General features: G+C 37.0%; 1 protein-coding gene and 1 long non-coding RNA gene across 3 annotated transcripts; both read right to left on the bottom strand.

Annotated features, from left to right (window-relative positions):
• Nucleotides 1-2,199: 2,199 nt before the first annotated feature.
• On the bottom strand, nucleotides 2,200-7,103 carry LOC306998631. 2 transcript variants are annotated; one of them, XR_013797622.1, is made up of 6 exons: nucleotides 6,965-7,103; nucleotides 6,600-6,638; nucleotides 6,087-6,279; nucleotides 5,711-5,820; nucleotides 3,730-3,788; nucleotides 2,200-2,693 (listed from the first exon to the last, which is right to left on the bottom strand). It is a non-coding gene; the product is annotated as an uncharacterized lncRNA (long non-coding RNA). The 2 variants fall into 2 exon arrangements; XR_013797623.1 differs by lacking the exon at nucleotides 6,087-6,279.
• Nucleotides 7,104-16,953: 9,850 nt separating this feature from the next.
• On the bottom strand, nucleotides 16,954-17,977 carry neurod6b (neuronal differentiation 6b; the record flags this gene model as incomplete). The annotated part of the gene is made up of 1 exon (XM_079612832.1): nucleotides 16,954-17,977. The coding sequence occupies one exon, from the start codon at nucleotides 17,975-17,977 to the stop codon at nucleotides 17,009-17,011; it is 969 nt and encodes a 322-aa protein (XP_079468958.1). The 3' UTR covers nucleotides 16,954-17,008.
• Between the last annotated feature and the right edge of the window lie 3,042 nt (nucleotides 17,978-21,019).

The raw sequence follows: 21,019 nt of genomic DNA, 5'->3' as shown, positions 1-21,019 counted from the left end.
AAGGCTTGAGTTTTAAATTGCTTATTCGAGTAAAAGAGCCGCTATTGAGTGAACAAGGAATTGAAGCTCCTTTTCCAATTGCACGATAGAAGTTCTTTTCACCTGTAAACATAGTGACGATGACTTGAGTAAATATCGAGAGAGAAAAAAGAAAAAAAACAGACGGCATCCGACTAGAGTAAACCCAGCACACACCGGAAAAACTAAGCCGACGGACGCTCAAATAAGGCACAACATTGCCCTACGGCGGACCGTCGTTGTGTCCCAGTCCCAGTCTCAGCCTCAGACCCACACGGACCGTTGAATAAACGTCTGATGCATATGGCACTTAAAATAAGATACACTTCAGGTGTTTCAAAGTCGTCATCTGGTTGAATTCTACAGGATTTCCAGAAGACGTGCGAGTCGTGTTTTTTAACGGTCCCCCTGGAAACAAAGATGCCGTGATGCCAAACCCCCTCATGGAAAAAGAATGCTGTCGTGTTTACAACTGTGACAATGAGCGCTTATCAGGACTAACTAAACGCTGGATTTTCAAAAGTATGTAAAGTTCGCAGCATAGACTCTTTAAGATCCGTCCAAGAATACGTCCACACCGTTCTGTTATTGTAGGGACAGCGACGTTACATTTTCATGCCTCTAAACATGTCAGTCAGATGGTCCTTGGCCAATAAAAGCTGCTATGGAGTCCAGACCTTCTGCTGTCAGTCTGAAGGTCTGGCTACACAAGACTAGTCCTGGAGTTTGGTCACATCGATTTATTTCTTTTTTTTTCTTTTTTTTTATCTCTCATCGACACTTTGAAACATGCTCGGAGCCCAAACAGTTTAATATTTTGAGTTAGGGCTTTGTTTAATGTACTAAACCCTAGTGACTATTGCTAATAATGACATGTTTATGTTCTTCTCTTGGGGCCTAGAGTTGCTAGACTACACTTTAACCAAAGATTGAATTAATTCCAGCACAAAAGAACAGATCTATCTCACCTAGAAATCAGGATTAGAAAACAAAGAAAGGAATGCATAAATAAATTGAAAGAAATGAAACAAATGCACAATTTGACACCATCCCCTCCCACACAAGGAATTACACTTTTTGGATCCAATATGTTTTTCCGCCCTGGAAATTCATCTGCCGTAATTAGCACCTTGTTACTCTAAGCTAGATTGACAAGAGGAAATCTGTTTTAACAGACAGACCTGTGAAAATGTCTCACTCCCTATATTCTTCTCCATGTATGTATGTTGTTTTTGTCTTTTTTGAAGCATAGATTTTGTGTATGTATTTAATGTCATTGGCCTACATTATAAGTATGGAAACCAAATTCTTTGCTTATTTTGGTGTTTTTTTGCCATTAAGTGGCACTTTAGAGGAGTGTGTTTTTCTCTACACATGTCAGCAAATCTTAAAACCTGTAATCAAATTTAGAATCAGTATAATTAAGCAATAAGGTACAAGAGGCTGCTTTATTGTGAATTTTGGCTGTGTCTCAAACCAAAGGCAGCTGTCCTGCTGCCCAATCAGTCAACAACTAACAGGCAGCATTTCTGTGGGATTTGGAGACAGGCTTCCAATTCATTTTTTACTTTTTATTTTTACGGGTTTTACATTAATTCTATAATGCTTATTTCTCAGAAGATGTTGGGAAAAAAACATAAATCGAAGGGGAAAAATATTTTTTTTATGTACTTCCAGCTTCGTAGGCTACTTACATCAGCAGATCTTGCACTATAGGACACTCTGGAGTGACTGTTATATTCATAATAAAGAGTGTCTTATTGCTTTTATTAAACGATTGCAGCATAATTAAGACAAATTCTTCACTGAATGCCATCTTTCCACTAATCCTGACATGTAAACTATACACTGTAAAAAATTCTGCTGTGATTTTACAGTAAATTACTGGCTACTAATTGCATTACTTTCACAGTAATTTACAGTAAGAAAATTTAATGTAAATTACAGCAAAATGACAGTTGTGTACAGTGATTTCACAGTAAATGATATCACATCATTACTGTAATTTCACAGTGCATAACTGTATAAATATAGTTATCAGCTGTAACTTGAACAGTAATTTATTGTGTTTCAGCTGTAAAAGTAATGCAATTAGTAGCCAGTAATTAACTGTAAACTTACAATTTAATACAGTAATGCAATATGATGACATAAAAGTAGTAAAAAAAAAGATTAAACAATAGTTTCCACAATTGATTTTATTTTCAATAAAATTGTTACAATATAACAAACGTTGCAAGAGTCGTTGCATAACAGCGGGCAAGAGTAGGCAACGAGATGGCAGTCCAAAAAACACAGCCAGAGCTAAATAACAAAAAAATAGGTAGAAGTGAAGGTCTTGACCAGAAGGGCAGTCCAACATATTCAGTGGCGATATGGCAAGTAAAAACGGAGAGCCAAACAATGACCGGAGCAAATGAAAAAAGTAATACCATCAAAACAAAACAAATAACATAGGAACCCAAGACCCAACAGATGAGGCGAACCTAGATGAGGCGAAAATCTGGTCCATGGTATCCAGACTGCCTTTCAGCGTGAATAAAATCCACCCCAACTGCTCGCCAATTTCAGATCCCTCCATTTTCACATCGCTGAAGATTCTCCTCTCACTGAAGACACGTCCAGTCAAGACGTCCCAAAGTCTGCACAGTGGGTTGTGATGTAGCTGGTTCTTCCTGAACAAAATGAAGAATCAGTATTAGAAAAGAGAAGTAAATTGATTCAATTTATACTCCCAATGACAAGCTAAAATCTTACTTAAAGGGATAGTTCACCTAGAACTGAAAATTCTGTCATTTACTCGCCCTCAAGTTGTTCCAAACTGGTTTGAGTTTTTCTTTATTTGAGCAAAAAATATATTTTGAGAATTGAAAATGAAACAGTTGATGGGCCCTATTGACTTCCATAGTAAAAAAAAAAAATATATATATATATATATATATATATATATACTATGGAAGTCAATGTGGCCCCATCAGCTGTTTAATTTTTTGGGTGAACTACACATCCTGCAACATCTCGTTTGGCATCCATGTAATGTGCTTCTATAATGTATTTCAGCTTCAACACATTGGACAATTTTGCTTAAAGGGTTAGTTTACACAAAAATAACAATTATTTTGTTAATTACTCACCCTCATGTACATTCACACCTATAAGACCTTTGTTCATCTTCAGAACACAAATGAAGATATTTTTAATGATATTCTGAGAGCTTTCTGACCTTCCATTGGGAGCAATGCAACTAACACATTCAAGGCCCAGAACGATTGGAAAGACATCATTGAAGTAATCCATGTGACTGCAGTGGTTTAACCAATTTTATGAAGCGATGCGGGTGCTTTGTTTTTGCAACAACAAGGAGGAGCACTACGACGCACGCATATTGTGTTGACTCGAGACTGGGTGTTGTTCCGTGAATGTGCTTTAGATAATATAATTTTGTAAACAGAGGTAAATTATGGTTTTAAATTATAAATTGAGGTTAAACTACTGGAGTCACATGGATTACTTTAATGGTGTCGTTACTACCTTTCTGGGGCTTGAATATATTAGTTGTGAAGGCTCCCAATGGAGGAACAGAAAGCTCTTGGAGTTCATTAAAAATATCTTAATTTGTGTCCCGAAGATGAACGCAGTTCTTACAGGTTTGGAACGGCACGAGGGTGCATAATTAAGGACAGCATTTTTTCTTTTTTTGCTGAACTATACCTTTAAGGAATCCTGGAAACACCTTAAATCAGCATGTATTCGCCAATTTTCTGGAAGAACTGAAATGCAGATAAGAAAACTGAAACAGTTTCACAAAAACAAAACAAAAACTTTCTGCATTTTTACATTTTCCATAAAAAGAAAAGAAAAGCAGTTTTGAATTATTCACTTGAAGCTTCATATAAAATACTCAAAGTAAAATGTTAGCTGCAGCCCTATTTTACAGTGCAAAGTATGGTAATAAAAGCATAAAAGCACTTTTATGAAATAAGCTTGTTCCCACATTTGACAAATTGTGTTTGCACAAATATATTGCTTTAACTTTAGCATCATTTAAAGGGTTAGTTCACCCAAAAATTAAAATTCTGTCAGTAATTACTCTCCCTCATGTTGTTCCAACCCCGCAAGACTTTCGTTCATGTACACAAACGAAGATATTTTTGATGAAATCTGAGAGCTGGATCACTCTTCCATAGGCTTCTTAAGGGATTGAAACTTGCCGGCCCAGAAAGTTATTAAAGACATTGTTAAAATAGTCCAAGTGACTACAGTGGCTCAACCATATGATTATCAAGCGACGAGAATACTTTTTGTGCGCAAAAAAAATTAACGACATTATTCCACTATTCATTATGTTCTCCGTGGGCCTGAGTGTGTTCACGTAGTGTAACTGCTCAGTGCGTCTGTGTTGCACATCACACGCGTCACACACATGACCAGCGCCGGCCAATATGAGCCTATGTGGTGACGTGCAACACAGACGCGTTACGTGAACCCACTCGAGGCTAGGGCTGGGCGATAAAACGATAACGATAATTATCGCAATATAATTTTTCTCGATAAAACGATATCAGGAGTTCGATAAATGTTCGATAATGTTTTTGCGCCAAAAGCGGAACGAATCTCATTTGAACCGCGCGCCACACGGACCGTTTATCCGCTCGGCTCAAAGTCCAAACGGCAGCGCGAGCGCGAGCTCACTCGAGCAGACGCGTTTACTCTGATCGGCCTCGATCACTAGATCCAGTGAGAGCGCTTGAATTCAGCGAGGAACACAAATGTCTCAGTGATTTAAACCAGTTTAAAGGCAGATGAGACCGCGCTGACGAACAGGAGAAGCACTGTGCGCAGCGATACAGTCAGAAGCTTCTCCGTCGACACATTCCCATCATTTACCACGGATTTAACGTTAACGTTAGCCTAGTAATATTAACTGCATCATGAAATGTGGGATATATATATTGAATTGTATAATATTATTAATGTAGACAATGTATTAAAGGACTAATGGAATATAATTCGTTTTAAATCATGTATTTAGGCTACTGGTTTTCATAAATACCATAGAAACCATAAAGTTACATTTTATCTGTGGTTATCATGATGATCTAAATGCATGATGCTGGATGACCAATGGTTAATTTTAATAAAACTAAAGAATATTACATTTTACCAAATAAAAATAATGTTGTTACTTTTTTTTAACAGATGTTACTGTTTTTGTTAATGAACATAAATTGTATAAAGTAAATCTGCATCCTAACTCAAGCTAATACTACTGAAATAAAGATATTTATTTTGTTAAGGAAAAATGACAAATGTTTGAATGTTCTACCTCGGATTTGTGAAATGTTCACCTGTTTGGCAAGTGTTTGTCATGATATGTTCTGACAAGAGTAGTTTAAAAACACAACGCTCTGGTTTCTACAGCTTTCACTTAGGAGTACAAATCTGTCTTTAAACTTGAAATAAATAAAGATTTGACATTTATCGATATCGACTGATATAAAAAAAAATATTGTGATATTTTTTTTTGGCCATATCGCCCAGCCCTATGAGGGAGTGTAATTAATGACAGAATTTTAATTTGTGGGTGAACTAACCCTTTAATAGCTTCAATAAACATCTTACTGCAGAACTATATCTAGCTTAACACAGAGACAGTGTTTCGTTAGTCCGCTCTGAAGTTTAGATTGCTTACATTAGATTGACATCCGTTCAAAGTCAAGAGCTCCCTGATCAGTGTGCAGACTTGCTGGTTTATGTGTCCTCTCTGTCTCTGCCATCTCTGGGTTGATGCCCAAGAAGCACCTATAAACAAAAAGACAGAAGAAAGCTGTTAGTTTTATTCAAGTGGGATGAAAAAGGTGTCAGTCCCAGTCACCACCTTTAGTGGGTCACTGGATTTACAGTACAAAGCTAAACTAAAGTTAGCTCAGTTTTAACAAGCTGACATTACTTTGATTTAGTTAAACAGCAAACATTTAAATAACGTTAACAGCAACTGAAAAACATTTTTCCATCACAAACACACAGTCAAAAATAGTCTGGCAACAAAGTAGAGGTGTGTGATTTACCCAGGTCAAGCATTATGCACACAACAACGTGCACGTACTGTTTGCAGAGGATGGAGTAACGTTAAGAGTATGTTGGCCTGTCCATCTCCCTATGTCTGTTTCTGCTTGTAACTGAACGTACTCTTCCTCCTAGAATTAGTTAACGTTATTACCCGTTCAGACAAAATGGCTCCTAATATCTCCAGATGTCGACCTGTTTTTAATGTAGAATAGCACAACTAATCTCCACTAATTCAGTGATAAACATTTAATTTACTATATCTTTTTTCACAATAAAAGCATCCAGTTGTTTTGCAACACACTTCATTTTTCTGTTGACGAGACAGACAAATGGCTGCTCCGTTTCACACACAAAGCAGGGGAGAAAATTATGAAGTGCAGCTAACGTTACTAATTTGAGATGAATTTATGAAATTTGAACTGTATTTCAGCATTTATTTGCCCAAATTCACAACACTATAATTGATCTAGTTGATAATAACTGTCATACCCACATATAAGGCCACAGCTTACCTTATAACTTTATTTCCCGGTGGTCACCATAGAAAAATGCTGTGGGAAAAGAGAACGCTGTTAGAGAAACTAAGAAAAGCATTAAGCAAAAGTAAAAATTTCGACGATGTAACTTTAGCTAACGTGTCTCACAGTTAACCTTACTAACTTAATACAGAACAATTAACGTTAACACTACAACCAACGTCTGTTCATTCAAATTTGCGCGCTCAAACCTAGACGCGAGTCTGCTTCGGCTAAGTTACAAAAACATGACAACAGCACCTACAACAAACGCTAATTTGGTTCATACTTTTAAATAACATGCACTATCATATAAAAAAACAGCCACCAAAATGACAAAGTTTGATATTTTAAACACTTACCGGCCGCTGAATCCATCGAGTGAGACCACGGAGGAGATGAGAGCTCAGATGACGCAGTTGCAGCGCGAAAAAGACGGAATTCACAGTAGTTTCTTGTAATAGTCCCGCCTTGCATTATTTTCACAATAAAAGTCTAAATACGGTATTATATTGTGAAATATCACAGTAAAAGCCTGTGAATTGGTAATACTGCAATTTATTGTGAAATATTACAGTTATATGTTGTGAAATCCTGGAAATATTTTACAGTGTAATGTCTTAGTCATATGGCCTCTTATATTTTATAAATCGTTTTTTTAAATATGCTACCATGCATCTTTCTGTGTTCATGCACATTAATGGAAAGGAGGAGTCCAGAGATTTTTGTCAGATGCGCTTCTTGTGTTTAAAAACAACAGAATGGAGGTTCTTCTTAAAAACACAGCGCTTTTGATGCGAGACGCTAAAAAAAAGAGCGAGGTGTGTCGCAAACCGTGATCAAATATAGCCTATAGCATGCGTTTACACGGTAAAACGGATGCAGAAATAAGTCCTGTTTGAACGGACCTTTACTTTTTAAAAGATGTTTGCATTAAAGGCTGCGTGGAGTTTTACAGGGTTCTTGTGACAGCCGTGAGGAGCGGCGCTGGCGTTTGATGGCACTATTGATGGGAAAGTTGTGAGGAAAGTCACAGAGCCACAGAGGAATTTGATTACCTTCATCCATTATCCGCACAGTGAGCGACGGAGAAACTCGCCATCTGTCATCCGTTTCATTAGCATCGTCAACACCTGCCCTGCCTGTTTACCACTCTCTCTCTCTCTCTCTCTCTCTCTCTCTCTCTCTCTCTCTCTCTCTCTCTCTCTCTCTCTCTCTCTCTTTCTCTCTCTCTCTCTCTCTTTCTCTCATACTGATTTCTTTTCTTTTTTCAAACAAGCTTTTAATGAAATAATAAATGTTTTCTTTGCTCGTGTAAATATAGTCTTATCTGGTTTAGGTGAACATATGTGCTTCATATATGAGATCCGCTTCACAAGTTTGTCGAAAGAAGTTTACAGAGAGAAAGAAGAATTATAGCTACTTATGTGGAGTTATTATTGAGTTCAGGTTCATTATGCCATCTGCCTAAAATAAATCAATCCAATATGATATAATCAGGGTTTGTTATATGATTTCTATCTATCTATCTATCTATCTATCTATCATCCATCCATCTATCTATCCAATAATTTACCATATATCCATCCATCCATCCGTCTATCTATCTATCTATCTATCTATCTATCTATCTATCCATCCATCCATCTATCAATCTATCCAATCATTTACCCTATATCCATCCATCTATCTATCTATCTATCTATCTATCCAATAATTTACCCTATATCCATCCATCTATCCATCTATCTATCTATCTATCCAATAATTTACCCTATATCCATCTATCCATCTATCTATCTATCTATCTATCTATCTATCTATCTATCTATCTATCTATCTATCTATCTATCTATCTATCTATCTATCTATCTATCCAAAACCAAGCTGTCAACCAACAGCTAATGACAAACAAACATGACAGATTGCGGACTACCACACCATGGCATTTCGAAAGTAAGGTAACAAAAAAGTGAAAGGAGGAAACAGTCCTTCTGGTTACCGAGGCATTCTGAATTCCTCCTCCATCCCTCTCTGCAAAATCCCCAGGTGCTGCTGCGGGCCCCATTAGCGCCCGAGTCTCTGCCTCCAGCAGGCCATGCGTGTCCCCAATGACACTTTGTTGGATGAGAACCAAGTTTTTCCCCCCCTCAGCAGTCAGATAGCTCACTTCCGTCCAATCGCAGGACAGGAAGAGACAGGGGCGGAGTCCTGGAGAACAGGGCTGTCCCGGTGGACAGGTGGAACAGAGGAACATCATGAGCTGAACAACAGAACGGCGTGCAGGACAGGAGGACAGAGGGTGAAATGTGACTGTCAAAAAATCAATGTACTGTTTAGGCCACATGTGTACTTTAAAGCAATAGTGCATCCAAAAATGAAAAAATCTGTCATTTACTGTATACCCACCCTCATGTCATTTCAAACCCATATGATTTTTCTTTCCACATCAGTGGGTCTTATAAATAAGCAAATGAAAACTAATTTTCTTTTAGAAACTTGGGAACTAAAATAAAATGAGTAATAAATGCACATTTTACCAGGGCTAATAATGTTACTTAAAACTGAAACTAACACAATAATAAAAATAAAACATTTTCATTACCTATATGTATAATTAAAACATTAAAAATAAACCTAACAGTAGCCTATATATCAAGAGTATAAAATAACACCTGCTTTATACTGCTGTCTTGTCACACTTACAATATTATACCTTAACTTCCCATGTTTTCAATGTTCTCCTTATGACAAATCATCATTTTGAATGCAAGTATAGTAAATATAAATGGTGTAAAACAGCCATGCAGTGCATTGTTGTTGAATTTGTGTGAAATGTAAACATTGCATTTGCTTGTAAAAACCCAATAGTGCAGAATAAATTAGCATACTAGATGTACATCAAAAGATGCCCAGTATGAAGCGTGTCACAAAGCTCCGCCTTTGTGAATGTTGTTTTGAAGCCATGCCACGCAGCATCTTATGATATTTTTACAGCTCTATAGAAATAAACGTAATGCAAGACGCATTGTATGATCATATGTGAGAAAAGCATGAAATACAAAACAGCGAATGACTTTGAATGAGCCGCTTCAACAGTTCACAGTTCAGCGAACAGCAGTGTAAACACACAATCACACATCTGGTGTTGAAGCTCCAGGAGCCCTGGGTCAAGTACACCTCCACCTTGAAAATATTACTCGCAGCCTTCGGGGCAGATGCCCCAGTCTTCGTGAATTCACCCTGCCGGTGTGTTGTTTACTAAGAAGCCATGAAATTAATGCATGGATTGTTTTCAAGGCTTTTGTCTTATGTAACCGATACATTCAGATTTTTACTGCCATAGAATATACAACAAAATATTAACTTTTTATTTATATTTATATTTTCTAAATCAATTGTAAGTGGTCCTGGCTAAGCAAAATTAATCAACGCAGACATTATACAATATTCATATATATACAATATACTGTATTCCCTTTTAAATTGGACATCATTACATATTAGACGGGAAATACACTGGTGTATTTTTATTTATAAAGTCCTGTTAGGTCTATTCATCTAATCATATTCTTTTGATTTTCCCTAGGGGAAAAAACTGTTTATGGTCGCTCTGCTTTTGTTTTTGCTAGACCAAATGATTGGAATGCGCTACTAAAGTCATTAAAATGGGGTAATTTCTTTATGTTGGAGTCAAAACATGTATGTGTGTGTGTTTTCCTTTAGCTTTCCTGTAGCTCAAAAAAGTAGAGCATTGGTGCTTGCAACGCCAAGGTCATTGGTTCGATTCCCAGGGAAAGCAAGAACTGATATGTAAATGAGTACCTTGAAATTGAAATGCAATGTAAGTCATGTCTGCCAAATGCATAAGTGTAAGTGTGTGTATATTGTGTGGCTGTTGTTGAAAAGAAGAACTTGTTCTTAAGTGACTTGCCTGGATAAATAAAGGTTAACAATAATACACAAATTGTTTGCATTATTACACTAAAAAAACGGTAAACTTTCAAACGGTAGGCTACTAAATTCAGGCACTAATAGGCCTGCACTTTAGGTAGGCTACTGTACTAATATGAATCTTTAAAGGAGCTCTAATTGTATTGATCACTTTAACAGGTTGTAACTTAAAAAAACGAGATCTTCCCCGTCTTCCTAAGTTGCCTATGAAAGTCTGTAGACTTGTTTTTTATGTTAAGGACTCAGGACGTTTTTGCCAGGAAAAATCAAAAGGATGTGACGTTTACACGCGGTCCTGATATCATCTCTTTCACACACATGAAACGAAATGCAATGATAATGCCGAAAAAGTAATTCTGTGCTGTAATGTCAATGTGTCATGCAAAGAAAATGGATTCATTCAAACTAATCTGCCAGATCTATATCTGTAGTCTCAAATATATCCTATTCAAACTATCATAAAAGTGTAGCCAGCTAATTTTAATTAGCCATAGGCCTACCTCATTAGTCGGCATGATGCAGGTGAAGTGTAGAGCTGGTGAATCCATCGCTATGATCAGATGTTTTCTTAACTTCCATTTTCTGACCGCTGTCATTTTTGTTGTGTGGTGTTTTTGGTATTGTCAGGAAAGCAATCAGCACGCGGACTGCAATGATCGTTAACAGTAGGCTATATTGCTGCAAAGGTATTTCCAACTTCTTTTTTCTAATTAAGAGAATAGCGAAAAATAACTTTGCTGTGTATATCGGGGCCTTCCGTTCAGTCTCTCGTACATTACATGTGCACGATCACGAGCAATTAGTGGCCGGCTGCAGTTCACTTAACGGCCACCGGTGGCGCTAATAACAAGGGTTTCTCAATTCTACATGGTAGCCTATACCGCAAAGTGACAGCTTTTTTGCATTTTCTTTCTGAGATTTACTAGGCAGAGTTTCGTTTGAACAGTTTAAAATGATTGTGATGCTGGCAGAAGTTTCACACTCGAACAGTTTAGATTTTATTTTCCAATCAACTCCACACAGCCTGATTTATTTTAGATTTCGGTATCAGTTGTGAACAGCAGGTGTGTTTCTGGGTAATGGCAGTTGGAACGTGTCCCATTAGCTCACAGACAAACAGCACAGACATGGAGAAGTCTGACACATGGAAGGCTGCTCAGTTTAATGTTCATTTAATGTAGGATTATTTTTTGCCGAGGCTTTAAAATCACTTTTATTTGAAATAGCTGATGGTAAGAAGAGGAAAACACACTTTTAACTGTATAGCCTATTGTGCCTCGGGCATGTTGCGCGCGCACGCAGGTCTGTTAAAGCCTTTGTCTGCTCTGCATTCTCTTGTGCTGTAAATCGTGACTTTGTACAAGTGTCAATATATGAAGTTCTTGGAGATGAACTCTTTAATAGCGTTCAGCCTCTCAGCAAGGATCACACTATTATAAATGATCTGCCATCACTTTTTACTAATGGAAGTTAAATATGTCTCTTATTAGTCTTTTTGGGGCTCCAATAAACTTATGATTTATATAAATGACGGGAACTCATACATGTTTAATCAATGGCTGTATCATGTTCATTCCTATGAAATTGAAACTTCATTCTGTATGAAAATAGATCTGTAAAGTTAGCCCGTGTACAGTGTAAATGCTATTATTTTCTATAATGCTATATAGCAAATAGCCTATGTAATAGCCTACATTTATATACATTTATTTTATTTTATATTTTATTTTACAACCAAATATTACAAACGATGTTTAAGTAGCCTATGAGAGAGAGAGAGAGAGAGAGAGAGAGAGTGTGTGTGTGTGTGTGTGTGTGTGTGTGTGTGTGTGTGTGTGTGTGTGTGTGTGTGTGTGTGTGTGTGTGTGTGTGTGTGTGTGTGTGTGTGTGTGAGAGAGAGAGTTGTATGATAATTGTGTCATCTTAAAATATGAATTTATTTGAGCATGAGCTGACAAATATTTCATTACACGATTATTGTCATAATGTATGCCAATGTGATATTAAAATGTAACAAAAAAATATAGTCTTAAAATACTCAATACATAATTTTGAGATATTGTTATTATATAGCCTATTATATAGCCTAAATGTACAATTATTTATTTTAAAAATTGATTATTAATTAGGGCTGTCAAATCGATTAGCATAATTGTTTTTGTGATACATAGGCCTATATATATATATATATATATATGCACACACACACTTTATAAACGAACTTGTATGTTAGATGCGATTGATTAATTGATTTGACAGTAGGCCTGGCCTGCGCGCGCGCGCGCACACACACACACACACACACACAGAAGCAGTGAATTTGTGTAGGCATTGTATGACGAAAAAAAAATCACATATAATCAGTCAAGATCTGAAAGAATATTTGTTTTGGAATGAGTCTTCTTAATGCGCATGCTATTAAAAAAAATAGTATCATGCAATACTGTTACGTAATTTTTGTTCTCATTTCTCCGATAGACTCTCACGCTGGAACATAATTGCAGTCTTTCTCTCCTCCTCAGACCTCTGACTGCTGAGTTCAGAAGTGTTTCCCCGTGCCCAGGCCTCGTGCCAATCCGATGCCAATCTGACATGCAAATGAGCTTCTGGCTTCTGCTGTGGTGTCATTTTATGGCAGCCCTGCACCCATCACTCCCAGAATGCACTGCTTCCCACACCGCCTCTGCTCCTTAAAGCATCTAATTAAAACAGCAGATCCCTCGGCCTCACCCCTCCCCTCCCCAGTCTCTCACACCATTCCACAAGAGAAATGATTATTAGGAATTTAATAGGGAGAGTTTTGTGTCCCATGCCATCTGTGTCCCGGGGAAGGCTGGAAATTTGGGGAGGGTTGACGATGTGACTAGAGCTGTCCTTTTCTCTCTCTCTCTCTCTCTCTCTCTCTCTCTCTCTCTCTCTCTCTCTCTCTCTCTCTCTCTCTCTCTCTCTCTCTCTCTCTCTCTGGGAATTATTATTCACTTCTGCAGCCAAAGTTTAAGGTGGTAAATCACCATTGTGGGGGCAGAGCATTTTTCACTTTTAATCACCAAGATTATTTCTAACAGGCTATTTATTTTAGGCAATGCCAGACTCAGAGGGATTGTGCCCTTTAACCATTCAAGACACTGTTTGTCCATTTAAATAATTGCTATTTATCAGGACTGGAATTCTATTTCTTTTCATTTCATTATATTCGGTAAAATAAAAAAAACAAACCATTTAAAATAATTTTCTCTCTCTTTTTAACTCACAAATGTTGTCATCCTCAGTGATTTTTTTTTTTACAAGAGTTATTTCGTGAATTGAGAAGACACTAATTCTGTTATGACCAAGTAATAATAAAAAATAAATAAAAACATTATTAAAACATGAATACATTATTGTATTCAATTTACTATCTACAGTATCTATCTATCTATCTATCTATCTATCTATCTATCTATCTATCTATCTATTGATCGATCCATCTTGTCTTACCTTGCATCTCACAAAAACTATTTTTTCATGCAACAATGTAATTTATTGTAAATGCTATTCATATTTACTTGTGACATATTGACAATTAAACCATAGGGTGCAATTATGAGCCACTCTTTAATTGATTCACTTAGAGCAAGTTGATTGTATGTGTTATGTATATGCATATATGCATGTGTTGCATACATTATGAATAGCATTTTAATATGGGTCGCATGGACTCATAAAGAACAGATATGAATGTGAAAACTGTGTCCATATAAAAGCCAGACTGACGCCCCCAGCTCTGCCACCCACACAGAATATGCCATATGCTGCTATACTTTACCTCTATAGTCTCCTGTGTGTGTGTGTGTGTGTGTGTGTGTGTGTGTGTGTGTGTGTGTGAGAGAGAGAGAGAGAGAGAGAGAGAGAGAGAGAGAGAGAGAGAGAGAGGGCACATTCACGGTTAACCTCTCAGTCAAAGGAGAGCAAACGCATGCCAAGCATTGAGACCTTCACCCCCGAGACTGTTTGCCTGCAGACCTCTCTCTCTCTCACACACACACACTTTGCACACACACTCCTCCTGTCAGGGAGCAGCTGTCAGAGGCTGACTGAAGGAGAGGATGAGTGTGAGAGGAAGGATGGTGTCATTGGCCTGGAGGTTTCCAGCTCCAGAGATTCACATGCCAAACACAGAGACACATTTTCACACTATAAGAGCAGGACAAGTTGATGTCACAGAGGAGCAAAACAAAATTATTCTCAGCAATTTTATATTATTATTATTTTTATTTTTTATTTTTTTTACAGCCAAATATACAAACGATGTTTACGTATAGCCTATGGTTTACAATTTCAGTGCAGGCTATATTTTATGCCTGACTGAAAAAAATAAAAAATTCGAAGTATTCATAAATATTTAACGTCGTGTTTAATTTTCACGGGTGTATCTGATAAACTGTATAAGATATAGAAACTTGAAATGGCTGCAAATCTCACTGACAAATTTGTCGCGAACAGATTAGACTGTAAAACAGATACATGCTCGGTTTCTGATTAATGGAATTTTTTATTTTATTTCTAAAATTATTTCTAAATAAATTTGCACATTTGCAATTGCCGTTTTATCAATGAAATATTTCGGAAAGTTCGGAAACGTATAAAAAGCGGTTTATGTGACAGTCGGTCAAACTCTGGCATTGAGTCAATTCTGTCCGCCAAGAACTATTGGTTTGACTCTCAAAAAGAGAGGAATATAATAAAAATATTATATTAATTAAATGTAGCCTAATATAATAATAATAATAATAATAAAGAAGAAGAAGAAGAAGAAGAAGAAGAAGAAGAAGAAGAAGAATCACAGAATGAACTAGGCTACTGATCTTGTTTCAGGGATCTTGAATTTCGTGTCTTCGTTTTACAAACTGCGAAACAAACTTTGAAAATGTGTTTGAACAATCTTAAATAATAATTTTAAAAATATATACTCAAAAACTAGAATAAAAATATATAATTAAAATGTTAAATCAACATACAGCAACTGTTATCTCCCGACTTGTGTTTTCCGACTCTTGTTGATCTGAAAAAATCTGTAGGACAGCTGTAAACATGTAAATTCATTCGATGTTTTATCTAATATCTTATTTATAATAATGATGGTAATAACAATAATAAATAAATTATCTAAACAATAATAAATTGCATTAAAGTTCGTTATTTGGTTAACATACATTATTAACAAGCTTGTAAAAGGTCATAATGAATTCAACATGTTCATGCTGAAACCCCAGTGGAGCACTTATATCCAAATATGAATAAACATAAGGTCAAATGCAAACAATTGCTAATTGAATATTTATTATTTCAAGTTTTTTGCTTAACCTTCACTTTAAAAAAGCATTACAAACAACAAATATCGCCCAAGTGTTTTTCGGTCCGACTGTCAGCTGTCATATGTCAGACTCATCAGAGGATTTATCAAGTGTAAAAGTTTATTGCAATATAAGTTTATTGCAATATAAACTGAGAATATTAAGAAAGTTATTTAGTGATGCGTAGAGTTTTTTCCCTGTATTTACTAGCCACTTTTAAAGACAAGCTTTCTTTACATTTTTGAATTCTTTCATTTTTACATTCTACATTCGTTTTTATTTTTCCTGTTATTATCAGATATTAATCTGATAACTTAATAATAATAAATTTATACATTATTAAATGAATAATAATACATTTAAAGCGTAAATGTCGAGATTACAGGCAGATGCCGAGTTGTACTCTGTTTATAAATAATAGTAGGCGTTCATGTATATGGTCTAATATTTCAAACACATCTATCAATGCTGCATGTTCATCTTTTAGGTGACTTCCTCAAGAAAGAGCATAAACACAGTTGATCACATTTAAGATTTATTTCCACAAGCCGATCGAAGTGCACGAGCCCCTCAAGTTCACATCATTCACAAGACCCGAGATGCTCCTCTGTCAACAAAATAAATAGGAAAAACATTTCCACGTTGCAAAATCACAATAGTTTTCTTGTTTACATTAAGCGAAATCAGTCAAAAGGGTGGGTGAGTATATAGTTCAAAGACACAGATGTCTATAAATAATAAAATGCACACAATTAGGCTATTTACATGTCTGCACGATAATATACTGTGTTGCATAGTTCCATTATTGCTATCACGATTCTGTGTTTTCACGTAACACGCAATATCATGATTCTGTGTTTTCATGTAACACGCAAATAAATCCATTTCCACAGTATATACGAGACAAGAATTTGAGTTTTTTCGATTAATTGATTGTAATAGGCCTACCACAGCCTGCGTCGATGCATGAGCAACCTATGCAGTCTGAAATAAATAGAATTGATTTTACAGTATTTTATGATGAAATCAAACGTGCCAGAAACAAAGCAAAACAATCAGCAACACGCCCTAATTAATTAACAGATTAGTGTAGCTGGCGTCCAACCCCTATGCTCGCTTTTAATTATGGAAACCAGTATTTAATTCGTCCTGGCTCTGGAACGATTGGCTGCGGGGATGTAAGTCATAAGGAAAATGGCTGTCTGGGGAAACGCGGTACATGGAGCCCCGGCCGGGAACGTTACAGTATCTCATCCCATAATGGCAGTTCTTACTGTACTCGACTTGGTCGTCGTGTTTTTTTAACGAGAAAATCCCGTTGTAATTAATCGGAGGACTCATTTGGCCTTCAAAGCGAGGGCTGCTGCTCTCCGGAGAGGCGCTGTCGTAATAGGACTCGTAGGACGCGTAATAGTTGTAGGGCCGGAACGGTTTGACGCTGTCCCGGGTCCCAGAGCTGAGGCCGGTGGGCGTGGCCATCTCAGCAGCGTTCGGGTACGGGTACAGAGAATCATACTGAGGCCTGCCCGAGAACGACACGTCCCCGTTGTGATCTGTGAGGAAATTTCTGGAGTTCAGCTGCAAGCAACCCGCGACCAAGTTGGTGGTGGGCTGCGACAAGCCCTTGCACAGGGTCTGCACGAACGCGAGCAGGTCGGGCCTCTTCCCCGCGCTCAGAGTCTCAGACAGAGCCCATATGTAATTCTTGGCCAGCCTCAAAGTCTCGATCTTGGAGAGTTTTTGCGTTTTGGAGTAGCACGGCACGACTTTGCGCAGGCTCTCGAGCGCGTCGTTGAGGCCGTGCATGCGGCTGCGCTCGCGCGCGTTCGCTTCTTGGCGGCGCACTTTGACACGTTCGCCGCGTCCTTCAGAGAATTTCTTTTTACGCGCGCCTTTCTTCTTCGGGTGATCGTTCTCGTCCTCCTCTCTCTCCTCCTCCTCCTCCTCCTCTTCCCTGTCCGTGTTGTCGTCCTCTGCCTCCTTGAGCTCGGCGCTATTGAGTGTCCGCGCGTCTTCTTGACGCGTGAATGTCGCACCAAACTGAGACTCGCGCATCATGTCTGGGTCTTCAAATGGTACGGTTAGCATCGTCCCTGTACAACAACAAAAATGAACAACAAAATAAAACAAATGTTTTATTCACGACTAAATATGGTCTGTGGTTAGCCAACACGTCGTAGAGCCTTTTACGTTTTGTTTTATAACATAGATTATATAATTTTACTGAAGCCATAACGAGACTATGTTGGTCCAATATGCATGTAAAAATGTGTTTCAGATTTTGATATTTGTCTGCTACAAATTAGTTTCTAAATGTACAACGTATCCCTAAACGGTGTAAATACCTGTCAAGTAAAAAGAGTGGCATCCTTAAAATCTATCCCACTATATTTTCTACTTTGTGCAATAACGTGGTAATATGATTACATTATTTTGCCATCCCAAAATGTCATTTGAAATGATCAGCATTTTCATTCAAAACTGTTAACAAATATAGAAGGCTAAAAAAAACACACACAAAAAACCCCATCAGAATGTGTTTGTCACTCAAATCCTTAGGCCTGCATGATGTTTATATTTGTTCAATTTTTGAGTGCAAGACAATTGGAAAATGTTCCAATGTACGCATTATGATCATGAATCATATTTCTAGTTTTTTTTAAGCATATACATTTTGTGTTGATGTTTTATGTCAAATCAAATGATAACCTGCTGATTCAGATGATGCACATTTTGTCATTTTAACATTCATTAACATGATCACAAATCAAATTACTAACCAGACGTGAAATTATACTTAATCAACACAAATGTGTTGTTCTGTAAACGTTTTTCGCCAAGATTTACAGCTTCTATTGTCAGCTCAGGAGGGTGGTGGTCATGTATGATAGAGATTTCACTCCTGTAGCTCATTTCTAATTGGTCAATCTGGCGATGTTACTCCCTGTACTGCCCTACTCAGACAAACAACAATTAAAGATATAGCAAGAACAATCCATGAACTCAAAACCATGGCATTAGGCACATTGCCTGTCGTACCAACACAAATAAGCTAGCAAAGACGGGCTAAGCGGGGTTTTTTAAACAATAAACACAACAATAACACATTCATGCCAAAAACTGAAGCTCTAAATCAGACTGGTTTTCCACGGCTCACCTGTTTCGTTCAGTTTTCAGCTTGCATGTTCAAATTCCTTGCGACGTTCAGAGCTGCCTCCCATGTGCTTGATGTGGAGCTGTATGAATTCCTTTAATCTCCCTCTCCCTCTCTCTCTCTTTCACAGAGAAATGACACCCATGCCAGGCACCAGCGCTGGTACCCATGCCATCTGCCACTGACGTTTTGTTGGTCACATGACGCAGTCTCCGGGGACCTTCATTCCGCTCTCATCATCTGGTGCGCACGGTAATGGGCACCGGGAGGCTCTCATTTACCGTCAAAAAACTCCGGGTAAAAAAAAGAAGAGATTAATGCCAGTACTGCTGCGGCAATACCAGTGTAGAAACGACTAAATGATTTAGACTTTAAAGTGAAGCGTGTGTTTGATTATAGGGCGGCGGATGCTGCAGGCAAGAGCAAATCAGTTGAGATGTCTTCACTGTGCATGTTAGAGTCGTCTGATGGATAATAAATGATCAGATATTACATCAAATCTCTGCACCTACAGTAAATATGAATAATAGCCTGCGTGCATATACATGTTAAGGAGCATTCAGTTGGTAAACAGCAAATCATTAATTCAGTGTGCTGTCTGTCATGATGTAGGTATGTGCAATATATAGGCTCAATCCCTCGCCTTGGTGTCAGAACTGTGGCTTTTGTGTTTAGGGGTGAACTCAGTTTGATTTGGAAACTTTTTCTCAGTCATCTAAAAAGTGGCCCTATCAACCTGAATTCACCATAAGGCAAGTTGTCACAATGGATATGTCTCAAGAATGGATATTTTTGCAATATTTATTAGGTAAACATAATAAGGTGAACACAATAAAATCACTCTGAGAGACGAGAATCATAATAATGAAGGCAGATTTGAACTGAAATGCTGAACAAACTGTTCTCGAGAGAAGAGTTCATATTTGTCATCATCGGCAGATTGGGGCAAGTTTTTGTATAAAGTCATTGGCTGAAAATGATGTTTTCATACGCTTTTCTTTTCTTTTATTCACATTTAAAATGTTACATTTGAATGGTTTTGCTATTTAATTTGTTGTTTTGTCTTCCATAATTGTTTTACTATTTTAAATGTTATAAATTCCATTATTTATAAAAATAAAAATAAATAGTATTTATCATAAAAAAACAGTATTTTAGAGTTCACTCAACAACTTTCAACAAACTCATAATGACTAGTTAGATATACTTACTGAGAAAGGTATACTTAACTAAAACCAACAGCTTCAGTGAACTTTCAAAAAAAATGAGTTGGCACAACTTCAACCACTAAAGTTAGTTGAACTAAAAAACGCTTTGCTTTTGGTTGCTTTATTTTTTAAAGTTAACCACTTTTTTTTCTTTTTTTTTTTACAGTGATATATAATTGTTATATTTTACATTTCTGCTGTTTAATGATTTAAAAATATTTTCATGATTTGTTATCACAACTTTTTATCTTTTGTCAAATCAACTTAGATAACTCATTTGTGAAGATAACATACTATTTTGAGTTTCTGTTTATTAAACCATTCTTCTTCATTGTATTAACTCAAATTTTTAATTACAACAAACTCAAAATTTTAAGGCAACAAGGTAACTTGCTTTTTTTAAGTTAAACCAACATATTTTCACATACTTCTTCTTTATCTTCTTTATTTACTGATACTTTGAAGAATGCATTTTGAATGAAAGCATACAAAAAACACATATTTTCCTACAGATAAAACATAGTAGCATGGTTTTGTTGGTGTTAGATATTGTGCTACGGTAACTTAGGCCCACAGTGTATGACAACTCTGAATCTCTGTAGTGCAGTCTTGCGAGAAGACTGTTAGAAGTGCAGCTGTGTTTAGTTTACGCTTCATCGTCTTTAAATCATATAGCAGACAAACTACTACTTTTCCAGTAAATATTTCTCTGTGCAGCAGAGGGCAGTCCCCAAAACGGCAACATTTGGACACACACACACACACACA

The sequence above is a fragment of the Phoxinus phoxinus genome (genome assembly GCF_949152265.1).
Source record: "Phoxinus phoxinus genome assembly, chromosome: 5".
Lineage (NCBI taxonomy): Eukaryota > Metazoa > Chordata > Actinopteri > Cypriniformes > Leuciscidae > Phoxinus > Phoxinus phoxinus.
Note: the sequence above shows the minus strand (reverse complement) of the source record. Positions and strands in the feature narration are given on the sequence as shown.